The 16137-nt window shown below is 42.0% G+C and overlaps 2 protein-coding genes across 4 annotated transcripts in view; one reads left to right on the top strand and one right to left on the bottom strand.

Moving 5' to 3' along the window:
• The window catches only part of LOC116360090 (CD209 antigen-like protein C), a 78114-nt gene that overhangs the window by 54947 nt on the left and 7030 nt on the right, over positions 1–16137 (bottom strand). The window lies entirely within an intron of this gene.
• LOC109886976 (ubiquitin carboxyl-terminal hydrolase 37-like) lies at positions 6424–15779 on the top strand. Of its 3 annotated transcripts, XM_031814625.1 has the most exons (13): positions 6424–6531; positions 8074–8426; positions 8881–9078; positions 9358–9489; positions 10106–10238; positions 10348–10484; positions 12350–12449; positions 12579–12658; positions 12853–13103; positions 13560–13641; positions 14450–14585; positions 14655–15036; positions 15408–15779. In XM_031814625.1, exons 3-11 carry the CDS (start codon positions 8912–8914, stop codon positions 14460–14462), a joined length of 1095 nt encoding a protein of 364 aa, XP_031670485.1. In that variant the 5' UTR covers positions 6424–6531; positions 8074–8426; positions 8881–8911; the 3' UTR covers positions 14463–14585; positions 14655–15036; positions 15408–15779. The 3 variants fall into 3 exon arrangements, with proteins under 3 accessions (XP_031670485.1, XP_031670483.1, XP_031670484.1); XM_031814623.1 differs by lacking the exon at positions 14450–14585; XM_031814624.1 differs by having other exon boundaries at positions 14450–15036.

The raw sequence follows: 16137 nt of genomic DNA, 5'->3' as shown, positions 1-16137 counted from the left end.
TCCACCCTTATCAGTGCCTGCCAACATGTGATTGTTTTCCCTGCACTCAGTTCATTCCAAGCTTAATTGCATCCTCCATATACATTCCACCTACAGATATGGCTCCCCTCATGTCTCTAGAATAACTAATGATTAATCATATTTAAAGTTCAGAAATGCAAACCGATCAAACTGAAGTGATAATATACTCCATGATATGACTCTATATGTGATGTATGGTACAACTGTAGTGTTGGTGACAGAGACCTGGGTGGTTGTAGTACTAACTACAGGTACATCTGTAGTGTTGGTGACAGAGACCTGGGTGGTTGTAGTACTAACTACAACAACATCTGTAGTGTTGGTGACAGAGACTTGGGTGGATGTAGTACTAACTACACCTACATCTGTAGTGTTGGTGACAGAGACCTGGGAGGATGTAGTACTAACTACAGGTACAGCTGTAGTGTTGGTGACAGAGACCTGGGTGGATGTAGTACTAACTACAGGTACAGCTGTACTGTTGGTGACAGAGACCTGGGTGGATGTAGTCCTAACTACAATAGGATCCTGTGGTAATAATGATGGACTTCGACTTAAGATGCTTTTGGGAAACCGGCCCTGGGATGTAGAGCTCACAACCACTCGCACGTTGTCTGCACTGTCCACTACCAACGGCTCTGCCTTCTTTGAACCACAGGTGGCACTGTAGACCACCCAGGTCACATTCTTGGCCCTGGGGCCCACCTCTGTAGAAGTTGGCAGAGAGCTGCAAGTTTGAGGAGCTCCATGCTAATGGTATGTCGGAGGAGACCACTGAGGTACAATAACAGCTGGAGACTGCATCCAAGATGTCCGCCCGTTGTTGTCAAGGTAATCATGTTCGCATAATCAGATTCATGGACGTCTATATCCCGGGTGCATCCGGTTTACACAGCCAACATCACATGTGCAGTAACACTAAGTGCACAGGGAATAGTGTTAGCAGCAACATTGTCATTAAGTCATCCAAAAACATGCCAGACATTGGATGAATATAAAATGTTTTTAAAAAATCAGCCTCAACAACAAATATTTCAATAATTCAATGGATGTTTTGTGCAAAAATGTGATGACTTAAGTGTCTTATTTGGAATTTTCTAATTTGGATTCTCAATGTGGCCGTGTTTGGAAAATTGTCTTTCTGGGCCGAGCCTCCGTTTAACTGCAGTAAGAAAACCTTCAAAACCATCTCTCTTCCTCTGTAGCTGGCCTCTCTTTAGTCAACTTGTTGTAGCTTGTCTGTAGGTGGTCTCTCTCATTAGTCATGGTGTTATAACTTATCTGTAGCTTGTATCACTCTTCAGTTAAGTTGTTGTAACTGGTCTGTAGCTGGTCTCTCTCCTCAGGCAGGTTGTTGTAACTGGTCTGTGGCTAATCTCTCACTTCAGTCAGGTTGTTCTAGCTTGTCTGTAGTTGGTCTCTTTCCTCTGTAAAGATGTTTTTAACTGGATGTAGCTGGCCTTTCTGTAGATGTGTCATGGTGCTGATCTCCCTGTTCCCCCCAGTGTGTCTGCACTGTTGTAGATATCCACAATCCTCTCCTCCATCTCACTTCTGTCAAACCTTATTGGTCATATCTGGATTGGTATAGATGGACTCACAAATTGTAAACAATTTTTTCTGATTCTAGCTACAGTGTCTTAAAGCAGAGTTTCTCAAACTCGGTCCGGGTGCCCCCCTTGGCGAACGTTTTGGTTCTTGCCCTAGAACTACACAGCTGATTCAAATAAAGCTTTGATGATTAGAATCAGCTGTGTAGTGCTAGGGTAAAAAACTAAACGTTCACCCAGAGGAAGCCCCAGGTACCGGGTGTCTGAGTCCAAAGCTGGTTGTACAGTAACATGTCCTGGCTGGTTATACAGTAACATGTCCTGGCTGGTTATACAGTAACATGTCCTGGCTGGTTATACAGTAACATGTCCTGTCTGTTTATACAGTAACATGTCCTGGCTGGTTATACAGTAACATGTCCTGGCTGGTTATACAGTAACATGTCCTGGCTGGTTATACAGTAACATGTCCTGGCTGGTTATACAGTAACATGTCCTGGTTGGTTATAGTTGGGACACTTTCTTCTTCTTTTCACCTTGTTATGTGATTCCTGAGTAACTTCCTGGTCTACTGGGGGAAGTTCCACCCACTTACTGTGAAGCAACACAAACATAGACAGAGACACATGCAGAAACACACACGATAACATAGCCACTATAAACACACGTACACATGGATTTTGTGTTGTAGATATGTGGTAGTAGAGTAGGGGCCTGAGGGCACACACTTAATGTGTTGTGAAATCTGTTGTGAATGTATTGTAATGTTTTTAAAATTGTATAACTGCCTTAATTTTGCTGGAACCCGGAAAGAGTATCTGCTTTTTTGGCAGGAACTAATTAATGGGGATCCATAATAAACCCCAGGAAGAGTAGCTGCTGCCTTGGCAGGAACTAATTAATGGGGATCCATAATAAACCCCAGGAGGAGTAGCTGCTGCCTTGGCAGGAACTAATTAATGGGGATCCATAATAAACCCCAGGAAGAGTAGCTGCTGCCTTGGCAGGAACTAATTAATGGGGATCCATAATAAACCCCAGGAAGAGTAGCTGCTGCCTTGGCAGGAACTAATGGGGGTCCATAATAAATACAAATACATACACCAGACACACCCTCTTATATGATCTCTTACTACTCTATATCACTGATTAACATATTGGATGTATACATCTTAATAATGTCTCTGGATGCTTTAAAAAATTATGAATAATCAGACCTGGCTTTAAAAACTATTTGAAATCTGTCGACTACTTTTAGCGTTTGGGACTATTCTATTGGTTCCATTAAGCCAGACAAGCTCAACCAAGCACAGCTGAAGTATTTGGTTTTTACAGCAGATTTCCTCTTTAATACCAATGAATACACTTAAAGCATTCATCTATTTGCATAATAGTGTGTGTGTGTGTGTGTGTGTGTGTGTGTGTGTGTGTGTGTGTGTGTGTGTGTGTGTGTGTGTGTGTGTGTGTGTGTGTGTGTGTGTGTGTGTGTGTGTGCGTGTGCGTGTGTGTGCGTATGTGCGTGTGTGCGTGTGCGAGTGTGCGCAAATACAGTAACTTCTACTTCTAACCTCAACTCTAATATACTAATATAGTCTGTACCTGTGTCTTCTCCCTGCACTGATTATTATTTTGGGTCCCAACCCCTAATGTTTCTCTACCTGAATTAATGCTGTCATTGAATGGGCCTCTGGATCTCTGAACTGGTTTTGACCTTTTGCTTGTCCATGACTATTATCTTGCCTTCCCCCTTTGGATTGTTAATAAATATCTTGGGCTCGAACCATCTGCCTCCTGTGTCTGCATCTGGTTCTCCTTGTGCCCCCATTGAAGGAGGTGATTGAATTTAGAACAATAGTGTAGGAATTGCTATTTCTCTGTCCTACACGCACACCCCAAAAATACACAGAATTCTCACAGATCAGATTTGCCCTAACAAAAATTGTTGCTTACCGGTAGATATAAATTTAGAATCTTCCAGTCCTCTAAATGTAATTATTGACGGAGTGTCACGTCATTGGCGGAGAGTCAGGCAGCATTGGTCGGAGAGTCATGCGGAGAGTCATGGGGTGGCAGGTATCCTAGAGGTTAGAGCGTTGGACTAGTAACCGAAAGGTTGCAAGATCAAATCGCTGAGCTGACAAGGTAAAAATCTGTTGATCTGCCCCTGAACAAGGCAGTTAACCCACTGTTCCTAGGCTGTCATTGAAAATAACAATTTGTTCTTAACTGACTTGCCAAGTTCAATATAATAAAAATGATGCATTGAAGAGGAATGAGATTGAGTCACAATCCATGCCAGGCACACCTGTGAGGAACTCCATCTCCTGTACTTGATGAAAATACCTGCCTATTTGTGGAAGAATCACCCTGATTAACTCTTTAGTCATATCACAGTTTACCTACTTTATGGTTTTTCCTCCACCTAGCGACCTGTAAATTATATGAGAAAAAATATTCAATTTGATTTGGAATGGCAAGCCAGACAAAATTAAAAGGGCCTATTGTTTAACCCCATGTTCAAGAATGGCCTTTTTCCCTTTATTCAAATGAAAACCGCACATTTTCAGTTATTTGAAAACAAAATAATCTCATAATCTTTAAACATGAACATGAGAATGAGATTGTGAACTCACCTTTGAGAAAGAGAATGATAAATTACAGCAATTAATACATTCATTCAATACATTGGAAATCAATGAAGCCATCCACACATGATGAAATATTAGCAGGAGAATAGACTCTTCATAGCCCGGCTAATGTAGGCGTGAAAATTCCCCCATCCCGACTTTACAATTGATCCCTAGTTTTGGTCTCAAGTAAGCATGGTGTGTGAAGAGCGTTTAAATAAAATAAGCATTGTTTGTGAAAAAAAAACACCAGGAATATATAGACCGAGACCTATGAACACTTAAAAAACGAGAGTCAGGGTTAGTACTTTGTATAAATAATTGGTTATCCTGACCTGGATGACATAACAAAAATCCTCAAGTCTACCAGTACTTTTGAAATGTCTCCAGTAGATTGTCTGTTCCCCCTGAAAGCCCCAATCTGCTCACTTAAATGAATAGAGATCCTGGTCATGGTGCTACAGTATGTTGTTACAGCATAATCAAAGTGAGGACTTTCAGCGATCTGCTGTATACTTATGGCCAATAGTAACCTGAAAGTCACACCTTTCCAGTACTCCTCTACCTGCCCCAAACTCCACCCATTCTATGGTGCTATATGTTCCAGGGTTAGGACTGTACCCACCAGAGGACTTGAGAAAATGATAAACATGTTTCATTATGCAGAATTTGTGTGTTGGAGTCACTTTTCATTCTTAATTGATCTACCATTTCTATCATAGAACACCACAATCGTTGGGGCGCAGAGCAGTACCATTCTGCTCATCTGATGAAGGTGCACGTGAATCAGTATCACTCATTGTTTGCAGAAACAGATACTTGCATTTTTTATTTAACTAGGCAAGTCATTTAAGAACAAATTCTTATTTGCAATGACGTCCCAGGAACAGTGGGTTAACTGCCTTGTTCAGGGGCAGAACAACAGATTTTTACCTTGTCAGCTCAGGGATTTGATTCAACAACCTTCCGGTTACTGGCCCAATGCTCTAACCACTAGACTACATGCCGCCCCAACTGGGATGGATCCCGAGGCAAATGTGGCTGACCAGTGAACCTCCAGGTGTTCATCATTAATACTGTGACCAAGACTGATGCAACCCGGAAAAACATTCAAGACAGAGTTAATGAGTTCTTGAGGTCACTGAGAATGTCTTGACATGGCCTGCTCTCCCTTATGTAAGGAATTAAGCATCTTTGCCATGTTTACTATGTACTGTGGGCTATGTTTACTATGTACTGTGGGTTATGTTTACTATGTACTGTGGGCTATGTTTACTATGTACTGTGGGCTATGTTTACTATGTACTGTGGGCTATGTTTCCTATGTACTGTGGGCCATGTTTACTATGTACTGTGGGCTATGTTTACTATGTACTGTGGGCTATGTTTACTATGCACTGTGGGTTATGTTTACTATGTACTGTGGGTTATGTTTACTATGTACTGTGGGCTATGTTTACGATGTACTGTGGGCTATGTTTACTTGTCAGACTGCACAGTAGCTTATTGAACGTGTGCATTTTGAAATAGTAAAAAATTAAATAATAATCAATAACATGTTTCTACCATGGTGTGTTTCTGGTTGATGGCCAATATTAAGTACAGTCAAATGCATTTGTGAATTAAATCACTTTGTTGTTAATTAATTAAAGCTCCTTTCTCTTTTATGTGCTGGAGTTATTTTAAGAATAAAGTAGGCTAATGAAGGCAACAAATTGTTGCTTACTGGAACTCCCAATGTCATCCAATTGTTACAATAGGATTTGAAGCAAAAGCCTACCTGCGTATGGTCAACTATTTCAGCACCGTTTTGTGCTGCTCTGAGAAAAGCAAGACAACTTAATAAACATATACATTTTTAAAAAGTAATTCAAAAATATATTTATATTGTACCACAGTAGATGTTGCAGGCAGTCCGAGATGAGTCCTATTGTAAAGTGTAGCCTAATGGCCAAAATGGGCAAACTTCAATGTATTCAATGCTTAAGTACTCTAAAACCAGATTTGTCCAACCCCTACAAATATATGAATTTATTATTATCCCTGCATTATCATTGTATTAAAGCCCATTAGATATTAATTTAGAATCCTCTAAATGTAATTAGATCTACTATTGTAATTTGTTGATCTGAATTGATCTGCAAGTATTTTCATTTTGAGTTTCCGGTAAACTCTTTGTTTCCTTTCATGTGTCCAACCAATTATTATTGGATTATTCACCATGGCAACCAGTGAAATGTATTTCTGAGTTAGGTTGGCTTGTTTTCAGAATTCACAACGAAATGCCTTCAGCTGTCCATCACCACTGTAAATATAAAGTGTGGTTATAGAGGGTGAGCGTGTATGTGTGTGTTTGTGCGAGAGAGAATCGAAACACACACAGTAACGTGTGTAAATGAGTTCCGAGAGCAGATCTGTTATCCAACGATTAGTTTCATATTAAAAACGGTCGAATGTTTCTCAAAGATGCTCTCTGGTGGTCAAACTAGCTCTAACGAGCGTTAATGGCAACAATGTCTGACACTTAAATAATAAATAATGTGCCATAGAATTCTGCGGCAGCCCGCAAATTGTGCTGCAGTATGATGCAACTTTTTAAGGAAGAACCACTGGAGGAGTTGGCAAGACAGCACTAAACAGACCTGGGACTCTAGCTAGTAGGAGTTGGCATGACAGCACTAAACAGACCTGGGACTCTAGCTAGTAGGAGTTGGCAAGACAGCACTAAACAGACCTGGGACTCTAGCTAGTAGGAGTTGGCAAGACAGCACTAAACAGACCTGGGACTCTAGCTAGGGTTGGGTTAAGTTTAGGTAAGAATAATTATTTAGGGGTTGGAGTGAGGTTAGAAAACAAAATTCATTCCAGCAACCTTGTGTTATGCCTTCCATTCAACACCAACTTATCACCTAGCAAGTTTATTTAACACGCACTGGGCACTGTAAGCTCTGACCACTGACCATTGAGCTTTAATTGAACCAATCACATTCATTATGTCCTTGAGACAGAGCTGCCCTCAGGGCAAGATTGAATACGGAAAACTGTCCTTTACCAATCTGGATTCTTGTATGAGGTTTATGCTAAATCTGTATCACCTGTTCACATTCTTTTAAACCAACCCTTTGTCCATCTGCTGGTGAATAAGAGAAAAAGAATTTAGCATTTAAATAAACCGATGACCAAACCACAAACAACATGGAAACTATCAAAAAACTATGAAGATGAAAATGAAGGCACTTAAAATGCCTTTATTGTGGTCCTACGTTTAATGAAACATACAAAAAATGGATGTAAAAAGAAACAAGAATACAATGGAGCATATTATCTACAATATTGTATGTATACTGCATGACTCTGCTCTTCAATAAAACATATTTGTTCATTGAACAATATATTTTAAAATGTTATAGATTGGGTTGCCAGATGGTGGTGTCATACATGACCGATGACATCACAATGGTCTTAAAGCCAATTTGAACAATGGGTTAATGAGGAAATGTATCAGTCTTCATTTGTTATCGACATGGCTTGTTTCTGCTGGTGCAAAAAGGTATGAAATCAGGTCATTTAATCAATTAACAACTACTATAATTCTGGAGTAGTATTTTTCTCATAAACCTAGTGGGAAGAATAAAAGTTAAATTACATTCTGATTGCCGAATATGTAAAAAGTGTACATGAAATGTACATGAAGTTCGGCTATTGCAAATGTCACTCAATGTAACCTGTCTATACTGTGTTATTTGAGGTTTAGGATAGATACCTATGATTCTCCATTTAGGCCAACCTCTTCCTACTCTTATGACCCCCCTCTTCCATTGGCTGGGGATCTGGGGGGGAAAGTATTTATCACTATCACATTTTCTTGTCAACAGAAAAAACGTCAGAAAGCAAATTCAGTTGATGTGGAGCAGAAGACAAGAAAGAAGAAGGAGAGGGGCACTTCATCCCCCTCTCCAATTCCATCTGACCGTTCTGAACGGAATGGCTCCGCTACCTCTGACCCCTCACCCTCTGACCAACTCTCATCCCTCCATCCACCTCCCTCTCCTGTTAAATGTTCCTCTCAGCCTTGCTCTCCTGCTAAACAACCCTGTGTACCCCGGTCACCTGCCAAAAACCCTTCCCCAGTGAAATCCTCTCCAGTGGTGTCCCACCCTAGTTCTCCCTCTCCTACCAACCCTCTGGACCGTCATGGAGACACCAGTCAGGAGGGCACAACAGTCAGGTAATCCAAACATAAAGTACAGTGCCATCCTAGAGTCTCTTTGGAGAGTTGGGTTTAGTGCTACCAGACCAGGGCCAGTGTTAATCAACAGTATGAGTGCTAATCTAGGATCAGGTCCTCTCTGTCCATAATAATCTGATTCATTGATCTATGATCTAAAATGCAAAACTGGTCCTAGATCAGACTCCTACTCTGAGACACTTGATAAACACAGTCCCAGAAAGTTCTTTTCCTGAAACTGTAGTTTTAGCCTCTTCTGTCTACATCTAGTGGATAAAGAGAGTACTAACCTATTGGCCTGGTCTACTTGGTACACTGCATTTATATGGACAGCAGTACATGCATAACTACTCAACTGTGTTTATAGTACAGTACAGTATTTAATAGAGAGACTGTGTAGAGTGATAATATCTCTGTTTTGGAGGCATTAACCCTGTTTCTCTCTTTCCTCCAGACCTCTGTCTCTTCAGGAACACTCTAGTCCAATGCCCCAGAGACCCGTCTCAGCCACCAGAAGCATGACTCTTCCCAGGGCCAGCTCCGCCACCAGAAGCATGACTCTTCCCAGGACCAGCTCAGCCACCAGAGGGTCAGAAGAGACCCAGGGGGCCAGAGGAGAACGGGGGGAACTGGTCAACATGGAACTTCTTGGGTAAACCACAACACACTGCAAATGCATTGAATATAAGTTCTTTATTGTTTAGAGATCAGTGTCTGATATACTATGGGGATAAGGCTTACTATCGAGCATGTCCGTTTTATTAGATATTTATAAACCCATGAATTATGTCAATCTTGGTCTAAAGGACATCCACTTCTTTGTGTTAAATATAATGTATCCCTTATCCCCTGCCATTATCATCACTTTATAGAGATATGAAGGTTATGATTAATCTCTATGTGTGTACTGATGGCTGCTTCTTCTTCACAGGTTGCCTAACATTGGCAACACTTGCTTCCTTAACGCCACCCTGCAGTGCCTCCTGGTCCTGCCTTCCTTCTCAAAGGAAATCCTGCACCAGGAACAACTCTGGAGCTCCTCCCCCTTCTCCAACCTGCTCAGGTAAGGGAAGGCTCAAAAGCAGACACTCACCCCACACACCCATTAATTGTGGTCATAAATTAAAGAAGGGACACTCTTTTCACGCCACTTCTACAGAAAGGGATTGTCGTAGCAGGTTAAGATAGCACTTTCACTAATCCTTTTCCTAACCTTAACCACTTCATATTTTGCTGGGTATTGTATTTATGGTTTATTTTCCAGTTTCTTTTTGTTTTTGGAATCTTCATAACCAAGAGGAACAACAATGACACACTGATTATGATGTAGGCATTTTGTAGGCCCATTTGGAAAGTGTAGAATGACTACATGACCCATAATGCTCATTGACTGAACATTCCACCTTACCGTGGGAAATTTGGTAGTTTCTTAAAATGCTCTGGAATTGAGAGCAGTATCCAAACCAAATATCTTAGGAGAATAAACAATACATTTTTGTTGTTTGGCTTCATTGTCCGTCCTCAAAGGTGAAATTGCATCAAATCGAATGAAAAATGTCTAATGATGGGGTGCCACTAGATAAAACATATTTGTATTTACTCATCTGCCTCTTCAGGCGTAAGCCAGTAGGTTGACACCATCCAGTCAGCTGCTAACTTACTCTCTGTCTCCCCTACAGGTGTCTGTCTGATGTGCACCGTTCGGGTTTACCTGACAGTGTGGCAAACCAGGCCTCAAAAGCCGATCTCATGTGGAAGGTCAAGTACTCCTTGTCGGGATACGATTTGAAGTATCTGGGGGACACGCAACAGGTAACTGAGGCACTACTCTCTTGTGTACGAGTGCTCTTCTTGCAAGGGTTCATTTTCTCTTTTTAATTTGCTTTTATCTTGGTGTGTTTCTTTCTCTTCCTCATCATAGGACGCACATGAGTTACTTGTCAATATGCTGTGCCAGCTGAAGGAGGAGGGCATGATTCTGAAGACACTCGGGATGAACTATACCTGCCCCGTTTCCCAGCTGGAGTTCCAGCTTGTGTCGGTGCGCACATGTACCAGGTAAGAGCTCCCATTGGGTGTAATGTATCTACTGAGAACATGATCTTTCTATATACAGTGCCTTGCGAAAGTATTCGGCCCCCTTGATCTTTGCGACTTTTTGCCACATTTCAGGCTTCAAACATAAAGATATAAAACTGTATTTTTTTGTGAAGAATCAACAACAAGTGGGACACAATCATGAAGTGGAACGACATTTATTGGATATTTCAAACTTTTTTAACAAATCAAAAACTGAAAAATTGGGCGTGCAAAATTATTCAGCCCCCTTAAGTTAATACTTTGTAGCGCCACCTTTTGCTGCGATTACAGCTGTAAGTCGCTTGGGGTATGTCTCTATCAGTTTTGCACATCGAGAGACTGAATTTTTTTCCCATTCCTCCTTGCAAAACAGCTCGAGCTCAGTGAGGTTGGATGCATTTGTGAATAGCAGTTTTCAGTTCTTTCCACAGATTCTTGATTGGATTCAGGTCTGGACTTTGACTTGGCCATTCTAACACCTGGATATGTTTATTTTTCAACCATTCCATTGTAGATTTTGCTTTATGTTTTGGATCATTGTCTTGTTGGAAGACAAATCTCCGTCCCAGTCTCAGGTCTTTTGCAGACTCCATCAGTTTTTCTTCCAGAATGGTCCTGTATTTGGCTCCATTCATCTTCCCATCAATTTTAACCATCTTCCCTGTCCCTGCTGAAGAAAAGCAGGCCCAAACCATGATGCTGCCACCACCATGTTTGACAGTGGGGATGGTGTGTTCAGGGAGATGAGCTGTGTTGCTTTTACGCCAAACATAACGTTTTGCATTGTTGCCAAAAAGTTCAATTTTGGTTTCATCTGACCAGAGCACCTTCTTCCACATGTTTGGTGTGTCTCCCAGGTGGCTTGTGGCAAACATTAAACTACACTTTTTATGGATATCTTTAAGAAATTGCTTTCTTCTTGCCACTCTTCCATAAAGGCCAGATTTGTGCAATATACGACTGATTGTTGTCCTATGGACAGAGTCTCCCACCTCAGCTGTAGATCTCTGCAGTTCATCCAGAGTGATCATGGGCCTCTTGGCTGCATCTCTGATCAGTCTTCTCCTTGTATGAGCTGAAAGTTTAGAGGGACGGCCAGGTCTTGGTAGATTTGCAGTGGTCTGATACTCCTTCCATTTCAATATTATCGCTTGCACAGTGCTCCTTGGGATGTTTAAAGCTTGGGAAATCTTTTTGTATCCAAATCCGGCTTTAAACTTCTTCACAACAGTATCTCGGACCTGCCTGGTGTGTTCCTTGTTCTTCATGATGCTCTCTGCGCTTTTAACGGACCTCTGAGACTATCACAGTGCAGGTGCATTTATACGGAGACTTGATTACACACAGGTGGATTGTATTTATCATCATTAGTCATTTAGGTCAATATTGGATAATTCAGAGATCCTCACTGAACTTCTGGAGAGAGTTTGCTGCACTGAAAGTAAAGGGGCTGAATAATTTTGCACGCCCAATTTTTCAGTTTTTGATTTGTTAAAAAAGTTTGAAATATCCAATAAATGTCGTTCCACTTCATGATTGTGTCCCACTTGTTGTTGATTCTTCACAAAAAAATACAGTTTTATATCTTTATGTTTGAAGCCTGGAATGTGGCAAAAGGTCGCAAAGTTCAAGGGGGCCGAATACTTTCGCAAGGCACTGTATGTATATATATATATATATATATATATATATATATATATATATATATATATATATATATATATATATATATATATACAGTATATATTAATATTACAAAACACATGGCATAACAGAAACATTGTAGAGACCTGAAACAGAAACAGACTTGATGCATTTTTCTTCTCTTTGTCCTGCTTCTGAAGCTGTGGGCGCGAGTCGTCTACCAGAGAGGACTACAACCACCTCTCATTGGACTTCAGCCCTGAGCGCACCTTGCTGAGCAGCCTAGCACTCACTTTCAAAGTCAGCACTTAGGGCTCAGCCCTGCATGTAGAGACTAACACCCAGGGCAAGCTGCCCACTGCCTCAGAATACGCTATCTTATTATTGTAGTGGTATCATTCATTATGTAATGCTTTTGTTTCTAACCAGAGTGAACAGGTTGAATTCACATGTGAGGGCTGTAAAGGCCTCCACGCCTCAAAGGTGGAGCAGTTCCACTCACTGCCTCTGTGAGTTGTCCCTTTATAACCTCTCATAGTACTAGCAGTGTTTAATGTCCTGAGCCTTTAGGAGTAGTTACCTTCCTGAGCAGGTTGTAGGACTTAGAGGTGAGCACCACCAAACAAATTTCACTCATCTGTTACTTTGTTGACTGGTTTCATTGTCTGTCTGTTCATCTCTCTTCCTCTCTGTTTCTGGGCAGTGTGCTGGTTCTGCATCTGAAGAGGTTTGGAGGACCTGGGGGGTTGGAGAAGCTGGAGGCTCCTCTTTTGTTTCCTTCGGAGCTGAGGCTCTCCACCCTCTGTGGGGACATGGTGCCACACCTGCACAGTGCCAGCCCACAGGCCCTCACCAACCAGGCCCCCAGCATCCAGGGGTCCATCCCCCAGACCCTCGCCAGCCAAGTCTCCAGCCCACCTGGAGAGGCCAAAGACAGCGCCCTCTGCTGTTCAGGTAGGTCATGGCACCATAACACTATTCTTGCTCCAACACCACACAAACCACCCACTCCCAAAACGGTCCTGCTGACAGAGAAGCTGGAAGCTGCAATTTAAAATGTTTCTCAGATATCTTTAGTGATGTATGGGAGCTGTTTTAGACCAGAGCAATTCAGACAAGTGACCACGTTTTCACAGCTCTTGATATGTATATTTGACCCCTCAGATTCAAATGAGCAGGAACCAGGGAAAGTGTTGCTGACTGCCTCAGTGGTGAGAGAGAGAGAGAGAGAGAGAGAGAGAGAGAGAGAGTGAAACCAGTGAAAAATAATTTATGACAGAACACTGAGATAGTTATGAGGAGTACACGATGTAGTAGACCTGTAGTAGACTAGTACTGTAGTAGACTGTAGACAGTGTGGTGGACTGTAGAGGAAATGAGAATCCTATGATCACATGTGTTTTCCTACAGAAGCAGAAGCCAGTACAGTCAGTGAATGGTTACTACCAGCTGACTGGCGTAGTCTCTCATTTGGGAGGCTCCGCAAACTCCGGTAAGTAAATACCATCAAACACACACATGCAGATGCACAATACATATGACATCAGCTGAATTCCAAATCACTCCCTTCTCCTTGGATCTCAACTTGCATGTTCACGTGTGCAAGTTCCCAAAGCTGAGGGAGTGAAAATTATTGAGGGTGAAGGCCAGGGATCATCAACAAGATTCAACCTCGTGTCCTTTTATTTTCTTAGCCAGATGGGAAGGGGTGTGGAACAAAATTACAAATAATTTGTAGACTGCAAATATACCGAAGGAAGGCCAAATAGATATAATATTTGACTCATTTCAAACCTTGCTTACATTTGTGTACAACCACATATATGTCTTTATTATACGTGGGAATACTTTGAAACAGATTTCCAAAAAGGAAAATCACTTGGAGCTGATTTGCTGGTGTTTTTACAGTCTTTTAACAATTACGTTTTATTTGGTCGGAAAACATAGGGGGCCAAATAAAATCACCCTTGGGCCAAATTTGTCCCGCGGGCCGCCATTTGGGGATCCCTGGGGTAGGGGATAATTAGACCCTCCAACAGCCATTTCGGCCAAGCTAGCAAGGCTGCAGGCTTCAGAGTGAAGTGTCATCCCAACAAGCGGGATTTTGCTCAATTTAATTGAAAAGAATGGAGAGGCATGTCTAATTATATGCCATGTGTATTTGTTTATCTCTGATTTCAAAACTTGACACATGTAACAGATAAAATACCTCCCAAATGACCTGTTTAACTGTTACAAAACACTCTATTACCCACAATAGCCTGACCCTTGACCTCTAGTCTGTCTTCCTTGTTCCACAGGGCACTACATTAGTGACATATTGCATGCCAGTGGAAACTGGTTCTGCTGTAACGACAGCCAGGTGTCAATGTCCAATGAAGCCACTGTGCTGAGGACCAGAGCCCGGAGTGCCTACATGCTCTTCTATATGTTCAGGTACTGCTTACTCTCGCCATCTATATTCTTGTGTTGCTATTTATGTGTACGGTTCCTTTCACCCTACAGGGCAATAGAGCGGGAGGCCCCAGCACACAGGGCCTAACAGGGCCACCAGCATCAGCCCCAGCCTAAACAGGGGCAGCACCTGGACCAGCCTCCAAACACTCAGACCTGTCTCAAAAGGGGTAGCACTTGGCCCAACATCAACAACCCTGAGCCCAGCCACATCGGGGGTAGCACTGGGCCCAACATCAACAACCCTGAGCCCAGCCACATCAGGGGCAGCACTGGGCCCAACATCAACAACCCCGAGCCCAGCCACAACAGGGGCAGCACGGGGCCCAACATCAACACACCCAGCCCAGCCTCAACATGGGAAGAACCAGGCCCAGCCTCAACATGGGAAGAACAAGACCCAGCCCCCACACCCTCAGACCTGCCTCAACAGGTGCAACATTCAGCCCAACTTCAGTCATGCTGCTCTTCAACACTAGCATGAATATTATTTTCAGTAGCTTATGTCATAAATATCTGACCTTGATTTGACTACTTCACCTAATGTATAAAGTGTATAAAGTATACACACTAAATGTAGTACACATGTAGATGTGGTGGATAGAGAGTGTGATTATTTAGAGGATATAACATCCCTTCTATTTGGTTTGGTTTGAAATCCTCCTGTTGTGAAATACACTGTGGTGTCTAACCTCTTATTCAGCATGGTCACACCGGAAGACCTGCAATATTAATAAAGACAAGCAAATGTAAGAAAATCCCATTGAAGATGATTCTGTTGACCGTTGTAACTCTTTACCTCAGGAAGATTTATCGTCTGGGATTCAGGCCGGTCCTAACAGGAAACGTGACAAAGGGAAGCAGCTGTAATGGAGCCTTCTAACACCCAATCAGGTCTGGAGGAGGAATGTCACATAAAGATTCAGAGATGCTATGAGTATCTTTTGAAGTTACTCTCCAGTTGTATCCATTTGAATAAATACAGACATGAAAATGCTGGGCTACGGATGTGACCTTGGTTCTGTGAGTAGAGTAACGGGTCACCAAACAAGCTATGGGAACTCCTTCCCTTTATCGTGATGTGATTGAGATGCTTAATATCAACGATGTTTACAATGACGCCACACCCTTACTGTACCATTGTGACCTGTCACTATTAAAGGCTGTGTGACGTGACATACTGTCTTTTCTTATCTCACGTACACTCCCTTACGTATTTATTTGGACAGTGAAGCTACAACTTTTCATTTGGCTCTATGCGCCAGCATTTTGGATTGGAGATCAAATGTTTCATATGGGGTGACTGTCCAGAATGTCACCTTTAATTTAATGAATGGTAAATAATGTTGAGTGAGAAAGTTACAGAGGATCATACCCCCAAGACATGCTAACCTCTCACCATTACCAATAATAGGGGAGGTTAGCATTTTATATCATACCCCCAAGACATGCTAACCTCTCACCATTACCAATAATAGGGGAGGTTAGCATTTTATATCATACCCCCAAGACATGCTAACCTCTCACCATTACC

Source organism: Oncorhynchus kisutch, unplaced genomic scaffold (assembly GCF_002021735.2).
Source record: "Oncorhynchus kisutch isolate 150728-3 unplaced genomic scaffold, Okis_V2 Okis07a-Okis12b_hom, whole genome shotgun sequence".
NCBI lineage: Eukaryota > Metazoa > Chordata > Actinopteri > Salmoniformes > Salmonidae > Oncorhynchus > Oncorhynchus kisutch.
The sequence above is the reverse complement of the archived record's forward strand: the minus strand, read 5'-3'. Positions and strand labels throughout refer to the sequence as shown.

Excerpts from the sequence above, each read along its gene's own strand:
- LOC109886976 (XM_031814623.1), top strand. The coding sequence starts at position 8,912 with ATGCCCCAGAGACCCGTCTCAGCCACCAGAAGCATGACTCTTCCCAGG. Across the intron at positions 12,450-12,578 it reads GCCTAGCACTCACTTTCAAA|AGTGAACAGGTTGAATTCAC; the intron begins GTCAGCACTTAG and ends GTTTCTAACCAG. Across the intron at positions 12,659-12,852 it reads CAGTTCCACTCACTGCCTCT|TGTGCTGGTTCTGCATCTGA; the intron begins GTGAGTTGTCCC and ends GTTTCTGGGCAG.